Genomic DNA, 12198 nt, shown 5'->3' with positions numbered 1-12198 from the left:
TTGCTGCAACTCTCAGTTACTACTATCCATTTTCTGGTCGAATAGTACAAAATCCAAATAGTAATACCAACGAGCATGGAATTATGTGACGATAATGGTTGCTTGGTTGTAGAAGGTCATGCCAACGTTTCTTTGAATAAACTAGACTTCTACAATCTTCATTAAGTCTTTGCAAGGAAAACTCGTCTCTGTCAACACCTAGTTTCCTTTGATCATGCACTCTGCGATGCAAGTGCCTTTGACAAGTTCCTGGTTTCACGGTCAGAAATCGCTCAAAAAAAGCCAATATCTTGCATGCCAGACCACAGGAGAAGCCTTCGAGCACGTTATCCTCCGACTTATCATCCTTCTTTGGATCAAACTTTTGTGAAGTGCACCATATAAGAAATAATAAACACGCCAACAACCCAGATCTTGCTCGAGCGCCTCTATCATATTGATGTCTCCAGCATCAATAGGTTGCAACAACTTGCTTGTGCCATCGGTAATGAAAGAGCTAAAATTGAGGCTTTCTCAGCCTATGTATATATGGAAGATCATGGTAACAGCCATTGATGGAAAGCATCAAAAGTGCAAAATGGGAAGGTTAGTCAATGGACGAAGAAGCGTTCATGGAGATCAGAATTTAATGCCAAATAACATAAGGAATGTGTTTTCTGTCGGTGTTGCAGAAACAACCATTACAGAACAGAAGCAAGGATCTTTATTAGATGTTGCTAGCAATGTTCATGGTGCGATATCAAAGGTTAGAAGGCACATTTTTGGATTTGATTGACTGGATCGAGAAAGTTTCCAGTTGCTGAATTTGAGTTCGGATTCGGCAGTCTTGTGCTAGGCACGGTTGGTAACACGATAGAAAAAAATGAAGTTGGGTACATGAACCGAAGGCCAAGCGCTAGAACTAATGGCTCATGGACTGTTTCAGCTATCTTGTGGCCATAACTAGCTGCTGTCATGGAGTCGGACTCGATTTTTCAACCTATGCCAGCTAGTCTTCTTCCACTCTGATGCTGTTCTATCCATGTCTACTTGCTTCTAATCTATACTTCATGCTAGACGTTTGGCACTGTTCCAAGCATTATACCATGCTCCCACCTAGAACTATGGGCGGGCTACCATGATGTGCAGTTTAGATTCAATGTTCCTTTCCACGAACAGAAAATATTCTCTCTTATTGAGAAAATGGAGTAAAACAGAAGGACACGGGCCCAGTTATACAATCACTATGAGCAAGGCAGCAGCAAGCAAATACTGACCCGAATCCCACTCGTACCTCTTGTCCTTTTCAATGACCATGCTGCCTTTCGCAATTCATAGCTAAGAACAGAATCGATCCTCGAGAGTTTCAGAATTAGAACCTGAGAGCTATAAATGCTGTCGGGGCAAGACGTGAAAGAAAACCTCCAGGATAAATGGATAATATTTGTGTCAGTCTCGTGAAGCTTTAACGCCTCTTGTATGCTAACGAATCCATCTGATTCATCACGGAAAAACAGAAACAAAAAGAATTAAAATTCAATGCGGTCTACTTGTGAATTATTGTCTAAATTTTTGCTAAACCTAATTTTACAACCGGGGAATTTTTTTTCCCCTTCATCTTTAGCATAGTTATCTTTACTCACATTTTACAATTAGTGATATGACATTTGAGGGGAAAACCGAGAAAGGAAGATACAATAATTAGCAACCACAGACTACTTTGAGAATCGAGGAAACCCCTATATCTTAAGGCAGTGTTGCATCCACTTTCCATCCTTGAAGCTGGAGAGAACTTGATGGATGTGCGATAGTCTTCCTCTCTGTCACCGATGGTGTTGATTAAATTCTTTGAAAATTTATCAAGGTAAAAAGCCACGGAGTGTGGCTGCATATTTAATTCTTCATGGCGCTTTGTCCAGCTATTCATATCTCCATACTGTTACCCCTTCAAGGGAAGGCACTGCACCTTTCTCTGCTTCCAACAAAGTAATTCCCAAACGCTTCTGTGATTTTAAACTGCAAAACATGAAGAATAGACCTTTCATCTCTAAATGTCCGAACCATCTCTTTCCTCTACCAACAAGAAATTATTCACTTCAATTCAAAAAAAATTCTCATCACATCTCCTTCCTTGAGATCTATTCCAAAAGCACACCTTGTTTTAATACGAGTCTATTGAAGCATCTCCTGTCTAATTGTCTTCATGTCCCTGGTTATGGGCCTAACAATTCAAACAAAAATAGATTTAAAAAAGAAGCCAGAATGGGAATGTAACATAAAGGCTCTCCAATGCAAAACTAAAGGAAATGCCATATGTGAATGCAGGTTCCAGCACAAGATTGACCTGGTTAGGAAATGAGATATTTCTCCTTAGCAAAGACTCATGTTGCACAGAAGGGGCCCAAACATCGTTGAATAGTGTGCCTCACTATCAAACAACAGGACGTTGCATTTCTCTAAAAATATGCACCTGCAGTCACCATCTATGCTCAGTCAATCTTTTATTATTACAAAACAAGATGGGCGAGGGAAAGAAAAAAGATGGATAAAATGCAGCAAGCCCTAACTGACTAAGCAAACGGTAATGGCATAATTTTTAAGATGATATGGTATTTTATATCATCTCAATGACACTACTCTTTAACATAAGCTCAATTGGAATTTAGGTATGCATCATCCATAAATGAGGAACCCTTTCTACCATGCCCCCTTTTGCTTGTTTTAATTCTTTACTATGACAATACCCATGAAAGTGAAAATTGTGAACTCAATAATACTAGAGATATCATTATTATGAATTTAAAAAAAAATACATGTATACAGGGGCAGAATATCACCTAAGAGGAGTAAAGGTAATTGAAAGTACTCTCCACACATTGAAGGCAACTTACAAGAGTTTTATATTAAAAAAATCAAAGAGACTGAAATGAGGATGCAGCATGGTGAGCGGCAATGCAAGCTAAATTAAAGAACCAACAAATGCATCCATAAAAAATTGAGCATGGCACCAAGTAAGAAAAAGAAGAGGAAAAAGGTTAACATTGGACCATCAATCCTATCCCAGGAGTGTTAAAGATGAGGTCTTTGCATTGCATGAAGTGGAATCTCATGCTTCTTTATGTCCTGTTGTTGGTGTTTCCAATTTTTTGCTTCCATGGTTAACCTCTACTATGCTTTTAATAATTATAAGCAACTGTCAATAGCAATATAACTATTTCTTTGGCACTCTTATATGACTGGGAAAACTGTTGCTGCTACCTGCTATTACTTGAAAACAGGTCACAATCACTTGCCCCTTCTTCAAGCTATAATAAAAATTATCAAAATAAAATATTCTAGAACAATTTACAGCGCAACAAAATAAACTTGAGTGAAAAGAAAATTGAACTGAGAAGGGAATGACTACGTAAATTAAGAGGAAACTTAAAAAAAAATAAAAAAATCATGTACCATCATCTACCATGGAAAGCGAAAAAAAGCTTTCAAGATAACTCCTTTGGAAACCATTCATCCATCACAAGAGCAGGCAAAATAGCATATGCAATTGAAACCGTCAAACTGTATATAGTCAACCTGAATAGAGGAAGATGCAATAAAAATATGAGATATACAGAGATGTGACAGGAATGACCATTTTGTTAGAAAGTAACTTAAGACAAACCCATTTATGCAAGCAGAAACAGATTTTAGAATTAAAATGTAGATGGATTAAGACACAAACCTCTGAATGCAATGATTTATCTTAAATTTAGAAGAAGTGCTCCTCGTGTCAAGCAATTGGATTCTCTGAAGAACAGATTTTAGAAACATAAATCAAGCTTGACAAAGTTGCAACCTTCAAAACATGAATACCTGAAAATTCAAACTCATACTCACACATTCATCCGGGATAAAAAAACATGGCAATTTTAGAGGGCATGTGACATCAAGAGAGTTCTTGGTCATTCTTGATTTGTGGCTGTTGATGGCTGATGACACCCATCAATCAATGTAGTGTATGTAATCTCATCTAAACATACTGCTCCACTGGACATTTCATCACATACTTTAAATGCTTCATCTACCTTACCTTCTTTGCATAACCCATTTGTGAAGGCATTGTAAGTGACAGCATCAGGAAGAATTCCTTTTTCTGTCATCTCGTTCAGAAGCTTAGCTGCTTCTTTTGTTTTGCCCAGTTTGCAAAACCCATCTATCATGATTGTGTAGGTGAATTTATTAGGATGTATGTTATGTGAAGACATTTCTTGCAAGACATTATTGACTTTATTCATCTGGCCTAGCTTACTATAACCACCAATGATTGTAGTGTAGCAGACAACATTTGGAAACAAGCCCTCCTTTCTCATCTCATCAAGGAGGTGTTTTGCATCATCAACAAGGCCAATATTGCACAGTCCGTGCATCAGAGAAGAATATGTAGCACAACTTAGCGGGACACCTCTGCTTTTCATGTCATCACGAAGTCTAAACGCTGCATTCATATTCCCATTGATGCAGTATGCTCTGATTAGAGAATTATAAACAACAGAATTTAGCTCCAGTTTCTTGGAAACTAACTCGTTTAATAGATTTTCACCCTCTTCAACTTTATTGGCTTTACAGAATCCATCGATCATAACACCATATGTGTAAACATTAGGAACATAACCATTTTTTTTACACTCATGCCATAGCCTACTGGCTTCATCAATCTTATCCGCATTACAGAGCCCATGTAGCAATAAATTATAAGTGTATATGTCTGGCTGAATTCCCTTCTTGACCATCTCTTCCTTAAGTTTAAATCCTTCCTTGACTTGCCCCTCCTTACAGCACCCTGATATGAGCGTGTTGTATGTTATCCTGTCATATACTAAACCCCTCTCTAGCATATCTCTGAGGAGCTTAAGAGTTTCTTGCATGTTTCCTGCTTTACACAGCCCATGAATAAGGGCATTTGAAGTCACTATGTTGGGTACAAAACCTTTCCCCGACAACCTACACCAAAGTTCAACTGCTTCTCCTTGTTTTCCAGCCTTACATAACCCACTAACCAATGTGGTAAGCAGCCCATCATTTGGCCTCAGATTTCTTAACAGCATCTCTCTAATAAAATGTAGTGCGGTAACAAACCTAAACTTCAAGCACAACCAATTAATTACCATAGAAAATGAGCCTTGGTTTATTGGCAAACCTCTAGCTATCATCTCCTCTAAAACATTTTCAGCTTGTCCTATTTGATCACTCTTGCAAAAACCTTGTATAAGTGAATTCAAAGTAACTGAATTGGGAGATATCCCCTTCGATAACATGTCATCTCTTATTTTAAGTGCTTCACTAATATTTCCCATCTTACAGTACCCATCAATCAATGTGTTATATACAACCTCATTTGGCACAAAACCCAACTCAGACATTTCCTTCAAAACACAATTTGCTTCATCAATTTTCTCCAACTTAATCAAACCATTAATGAAAACACTATATGTTATAAGGCTTGGACTCACTTTCTCTTTTACCATCTTTTCTTTAAACCTGTACGCCTCATCTAATCTCCCACTCTTACACAAGCCATGAATGATATTATTATACGTAACAACATTTGGAGCAACACCCAACTTTTCCATTTTTGAAAACAACCCGATAGCATCATCCTCTCTGTGTCCCTTACAAAACGCATTAATCATTGTGCTGAACAAGTGAACATCCGGAATGATACCGCCAAGACAGATGAAGTCATACACTTCATAGCTCTTTTTTAGCTCATTAGCCTTCACTAAAGAGCTCAACAGAAAAGTGCATGTCTTTAGTGAGGGAAACAAACCCTTTTTCGCCAAAAAACTAAAGACATCAGCAGCAAAACCAAAACCCAAATGTTTAAACTGTGTACTATAAACATGTACCAATAAATCAGCAATTTTGACCCCAATAACAGGCTCAAACACCAAATTCAAATCAGCCATTATTTGTGCAATCTCAAAATGTCTACTCTCAAAATTCCTCGCATAAAAGGCTGGAACTTTCCCATCAACCAAACGAATTAAAAGCAATCTTGCAGGAGACAAAAGATCATTACCAACAAGCAAATGAATCAAAACACAATAAGACCGAGCTGTGAAACGAAACTTACAAGTCTCGGATACAAAATGAAAGAAATTCAAAGCTGTTTTTGGATTCACATTTGATTTAAGAGCTAAGAAACAGCTATCAAACTCTTGAGGAGATAAATGGGGGACTAATTCTTTACATTTAGCGCAATCCAAAGATGGATTAGAAAGAATTAAAGATACCCTTTTGAGTAAACTCTGATTTAAAGCTTGTGGATTTGTCTGTGTCTGCAATAATGGAGGAGGAGGAGGAGGAGGTTGTGGGTGTATTTGGTGCTGTTTTTGAAGCGTGGTTGTGATACAAGTTAAAGGACGTTTAAGTGGGGATTGAATAAAGATGGATTTGGTGATTGTTAGCCTTCTCATATCCATTAGAGATTGCATTCACAGAGCAAAAGAATCCAAACTTCACTCTTTGTGTGGATTGACAAGGGTTTTAGAACGGTGGACAGCAAGAGGCCATGAGGTGCTTTTTTGATGGAGGTTGGGAGGATGTGAGAGAGAAACAGCCACGACAGTAGGTATAAAGGAGCGTATGGTGTTTAATGTTTCAGATGAGCTCGGTTCTCACTGTGATGGCTAATCAAGCGATGCCGCCACCCAGGGCAGCCACGGGGCTAATGATATCAGGGTTAGTTGAGTTGAGATTTGAGAGGAAGACGGGAGTTGACGTCTTTTGGGCTAGGTGTTTGGGTAACGGGCCTGTATAGAACTGGAATACTAATCGGAACAAGCTGGGCTACATAACTCTAAAATCTTAATTGGGCCATAGTTTTAGGGGATGAACATTGGGCAATTGGGGTTTCTGATGGGTTGTGTTTATGCGATGAAGATATCCATCCAAGTGTAATTTCAGATATGTCCTCTCCTATCGTTTTCTTTTTATCAGATGAATCCTTCCCTCGGACACTCTGTCGTGCAAATCTGACATTTATTTTTTAAATGGCAATGCTGAGTTATGTTTGGGATCAAATGTTGATGCTCTATCCAAATCCAAATCCAGATGGGTTAAATATCTGTGTGCAAAAACTGGCCAAACAGGTTCTTACCATGGGAAGAACAAATCGGTGAACGGTCTCCGGTGTCTCGCTCCAAGTAATTTCACTTTCTGGTGTGCTAGTGTAATAGCTATATAATTTAACATTTTTTGGGCTTACTTGAACAAATTGAACTGTCTCCTTTCAATCTCTCACGTTAGCATTTAGCACTGAAAGTTACTGTTTACGACAATGACGAGAAAGGGAGAGGGAGTCGAGTTTTGAAGACAATGAGGATATAATACAATTTACGACAAATTGCTTCGTAGATATTTCTTTTTCCCCAATCTTTTGTTTCTGCAAGATGACACCGACTAAACTAACTGGTCCTGGATTTTGTCCTCAGCTTCCTGTCACTTTCTTTCTAGTTGGCTGAAGAGCATGCAGCCTTTGTTAATTTAAAACACTTTTATTTATTGATATTAAACAGATTCAAGGGATCGATACTAGAAACCTGAAACATCGTAATCCAATAATTATTCTAATTAAATATTTAAATAAGGATTCTAGACGCAAATCCTTCCTTTCCTATAAATATATATTTCTATTTAGACTAAGATGTCAACTAATTTACCAGTTAAATAATGATTCTAGATACAAATACTTTCTATAAGTATTTCTACTTCGACTAGTCAAGAATTTTCTTCTACGTACCGTATCGCTTGACTTGCACACGAAACAACGGATATAAATTCAAAATCGATTGTTTCTTGAAAGACCATGAAATAACTCCCGAACCAATCTTAAAAAATACTCATTCTTGCAAGTGTTTCTTCCTGCATAATCACTGTAAATACTCGTTCTTGCAAGTGTTTCTTCCTGCATAATCACTGTAAATAAAGCCCATCAAAATGAACTACCTTGTTGTAGAACAATCCACATTTCATATATAGTACTGATGACGTCTTATTATTGTAGCTGTTAGAAGATGAGTTCTCCTTTAGCTAAGCTTTCTCCGCTCTCGGTCTCTTTTTTCTGATATGCCGTGGGAAGCTAGCATCAGAGGCAATGCCTGGGTTTTCTTTGGATAGCAATTAATCAGAAGAATTTTGCAACTTAGGTTCTAATGAATTAGGTGTAACAGAGACACCATTCAGCTTTTCCGAGATTTTTTTGTGGGGAGTAAAATATTTTGATCCGGGTTAACAAGGTTTTCTTCTGAGTTCAAGGAGAGATGTATTCTAGCGAGATATTTGTTGAGCTAGATGGTAATGCGATGTCTCGGTTAAGGCCGGTACTGGTGTGGAATAAGTTTTGAAGAGGTGACTCGGTTTGGTGTAGGGGCCGTGTCTCAGTTTGCTCGGCAAGAATGTGAAGAGGACCGAGGGGAATGGATTTTCGGAGGGCACATTATCTTTGGTTGAGGAGGAAGCAAGCTGGTCATGTGTATGAATGGAGGCCGAGGGGGATGAATTAATGATGGGTACTCCACTCCTACGTGGCGCACTCGCTTGCCGTTTCACGAACATGGTGAAAAGTTTTTTTTAATATACAAAAATATTCATAAATTTAAAAAGTTTATGCATATATTTGATTAAATAAATAAAACATTAATTGTGTAATAAAAAAATTTATAAAGTTTAATTTATAACTAATTAAAGTTAACCAGCCAAACTTGTTATCCGAGTCGTGAACTTAACTAGGTTCAATCATTTTGTATTTAATTATATAATAAAAAGATAGATACTTGTAAAATTAAAAACCAATTAAATATCAAAACGTCTGTTTGAGATCCTGATAAAACTATAAATATCAAACCGAAACAAATTACATTGACCAATTAAAAATAAATAAAATATTAAAGGGTAAAATTAAAAAAAAAATAAGTAAGAAAAATCAATAAAGATTTAAAAATGAAGGATCAAATTGAAAAACAAAACAATAAAAATTGAAAAAACAAAGAAAAACATGCATAGACACGTGTTTGGAGCAACCTATGAGCTTGGGCCTGTTTAATTTTTTAATGGGGCGGGCGACTTGACATCTATTCTATTTTTCTTTAAACAATATAGTAGAAGGTCACTGAAAAAATCAGGATTGGGGGTTTTTAGCTCTAAAAATTCATTTTTAACTTTTTATATATATAAAAAAACACCTACAAAACACCCTAGAAGCCAACATAAACCCCCGTATGCTTTCAAACAATAAAAAAATTAGTCCAAGAACAAAAGGTGAACCCAAAACCCAAATTTTTCTCAAAATAAGATCTACCTTCTTAAAATATTTTAAGGTGACAAAATACTCAAATTAAACTCTCATTATTGAATGGAATCATTTGGTACCGACATCAACTCTTTTATGATTGTAATTGGTGTCAACCAAGAGTTTATTTCTTTACCATTAAAATATAGCCACTTTCTCTCTTCTGTTTCAAATCAAAGACCGAAAAAGAAGGAAATTAAGGTTTTGGTTGAATTAGTGAAATATTGAGGGATATAAAGTTAATTTATAATTTGAAAAATAGAAGACCTAAATTGAACTTTTTATCTAATTTTGAAATTGTCATTCATTTTCTATGTTATGTTTTTTTTTACTATGATGCTCTTTCTTTTAATCTTGTCATTCCTTAATAAATTTGAATCAATTAGCTTTCAATTAGGCTATAAAATTTGTTATATTTTAATCATGAATGCAAAATTTGTCATATTGAATAAATTTTTTTTTTCAATATTGAGATAGTGATATATTGGAATTTATTTTTTAAATATTAAGATGAAAACATATTAGATTAACTTGGGTCAACTCATGTTAACCATTCAAACTTGAGACCAAGGTGAATAAATGATTTTTTTATTTAATTATACAGTAACAAGGCGGGTAGGACTCTTTATATTTATAAAAAATGACATGCACGTGGGATTGAAAAACAAAATGGCCTATTTTTTAAGTTAAATAAAAAATAAAAAATTACTTCAAATAAAAAAGGAGACATTTAAATAAAAAATAATGATTTTTTTTTCTTTTTAGCTTTAAGGGGATGAAAATTAATTAAGAAAAAAAAAATATATTTTTAAGCAAATTAACAATTAGGCCAAGCACATGACCTATCCACACTCACGACCCATAAAAAGAATAAAAAATAAAAGATTTTTTAATGCTAATTTTGAAACAATCAAATATTTTTGGTATCATTTTCACTCTAATCCTCTAACTTTTATTTTAGTCCTTGACTAACAAATAAAAAATGATTGATAATCAATTTGGGCTTCAAAACAACTCAATGGAAGAAAAAAAAAGTTTGAGATCCAAAATGAAAAAAAATTCACAATTACAATCCATAGTGAAATGTGAGAAGATTCACAATGTTTTTTGCAATAGTGAAAATGCCTCAAGCCTTTGTTTTTAGTGTAATAATTAAATTATTCCCTCTAATCTACAAAAGGGAAAAAGATTATTATACCCTCTAAAATGTAAATTAGGTAAAAACACTAGTCTATTAGCTTGCGCTTCACATCGAGTTTGACCAAAAAATTTTAAGATGTAAAAAGAATGTCAAGAGCAAGGAAAATTCTTTGGTAGTTTCATTAAACCCAATCAAATGGGCTAGTCTTGAAACCTCTCGACCCAACTTCTTATTTAACTAAAGTTTCTAATTAAACCGCGTGGAGGCTAATTCGACATGAATCGATCAATTTCATGGGTCTAAAAACAACTTAGATGATTAGTAAGAACATAAATTAGCTTTTAAAAAATCTTTAAGATGACAACTTTCAAAAAAATATTAAGACAACGTCAAACTGGATTCACTTTGGTCACCCTGCGACTTAGATCATGGACTTTATTGGGTTTAATAACTATTTTTTTGTAAAGTATTTTTAATTAATTACATGATAAAAAAAATAGATGCTTGCAAAAATGAGCACCAACTCTAAAATAAATGTTTATTTGAAACCATGATAATCCTATTAAAAAAAAACAAAAATAAACCACGAAGTCTATTTCCCAACCAATTCAATATTGAAGGATGAAAATAAAAAAATCAATTAAAAAATTTTAAGGACCAAAAACTAAAAGAAATATATATCGGGTTTGATGGGTAAACCCGCCAAGCTAGTGGATTGATAACTCGGGTCAACATATCAAACCTGGGAACCGAGTAATAGAATTTACTAAGATTAATAACTTATTTTTAAATACTTTATTTTATTTAATTATATGGTAACAAAAATAGACGATCACAAAATCTAGCACCAACTTAATACTATGAATTATGTTTTGAAATTGCAATAACCTCATGGAAAGTGAAATGAAAATATCATGAAACTCAATTCTCAATCAACCCAATATCAAAGGATAAAATAAAAAAAATAAATTTAACAAAAAAGAAAAAGTTAAATCCACCAAACCTGCAAACCGGGTCATGGACTCCACTGCGATTAATAACTTAGTTTTAACTATTTTTTATGTATATGATAACAAAAATAGACAATCACAAAATCAAGTACCAACCCTATACTAGGATTTTTTTAGACCACAATAACCTCACATAAAAGTGAAACAAAAGATATTATAAAATTCAATTCCTAATCAAACCCAATATTGAAGTAATAAATAAAAAAATAATTTTTTTTTTTAAAAAAAAGTTTAACCTAGCAAACCTGCAAAACAGGTCAACTCGTCAAACCTGCGAAACAGATTTATAGACTTTCTAAAATTTAAAAACATGGTGTTTTATTTATTTATAAAAAATAATTTTTTTAATACATGATAAAAAAATAGACAATTATAAAATCAAGTTCAATTAAAAAAAAGGTACTCCTTCAAACTCGCAAGTAGGGATAACCTTGGATATCTCGTCAAACTCGCTAGCTAAGACATTGATCCCACAATTTAATAACTTGGTTTTTTCAAAACTATTTTTTATTTAACTAAATGTCTTTTTTTAAATAGACGATATCGCATTGCTATTATATTTTTTGATATCAATGCAATGTCATGATATTTTCTCGAATACCAATATAACCATATAAAAAACAAATTAAAATAAATTAAAACTATAAATTTCAATAAATACATAATATGAGTACTAAATTAAAAATATATAAAAATGTAACAATTAAAGAAAAAAAAAGACTAAAATAAAAAAAAATTAC

General features: G+C 34.4%; 1 protein-coding gene across 4 annotated transcripts; it reads right to left on the bottom strand.

Moving 5' to 3' along the window:
- Positions 1–614: 614 nt before the first annotated feature.
- On the bottom strand, positions 615–6971 carry LOC118028693 (uncharacterized). Of its 4 annotated transcripts, none has more exons than XM_035032382.2 (7): positions 3856–6971; positions 3701–3765; positions 3430–3552; positions 2324–2449; positions 2135–2200; positions 1623–1995; positions 615–1474 (listed from the first exon to the last, which is right to left on the bottom strand). In XM_035032382.2, exon 1 carries the CDS (start codon positions 6450–6452, stop codon positions 3921–3923), a length of 2532 nt encoding a protein of 843 aa, XP_034888273.1. In that variant the 5' UTR covers positions 6453–6971; the 3' UTR covers positions 615–1474; positions 1623–1995; positions 2135–2200; positions 2324–2449; positions 3430–3552; positions 3701–3765; positions 3856–3920. The 4 variants fall into 4 exon arrangements, with proteins under 4 accessions (XP_034888273.1, XP_034888275.1, XP_034888274.1 ...); XM_035032384.2 differs by having other exon boundaries at positions 1747–1995; XM_035032383.2 differs by lacking the exon at positions 615–1474 and having other exon boundaries at positions 1509–1995; positions 2324–2462.
- Between the last annotated feature and the right edge of the window lie 5227 nt (positions 6972–12198).

Source organism: Populus alba, chromosome 3 (genome assembly GCF_005239225.2).
Source record: "Populus alba chromosome 3, ASM523922v2, whole genome shotgun sequence".
NCBI classification, from domain to species: domain Eukaryota; kingdom Viridiplantae; phylum Streptophyta; class Magnoliopsida; order Malpighiales; family Salicaceae; genus Populus; species Populus alba.
The sequence above is the reverse complement of the archived record's forward strand: the minus strand, read 5'-3'. Positions and strand labels throughout refer to the sequence as shown.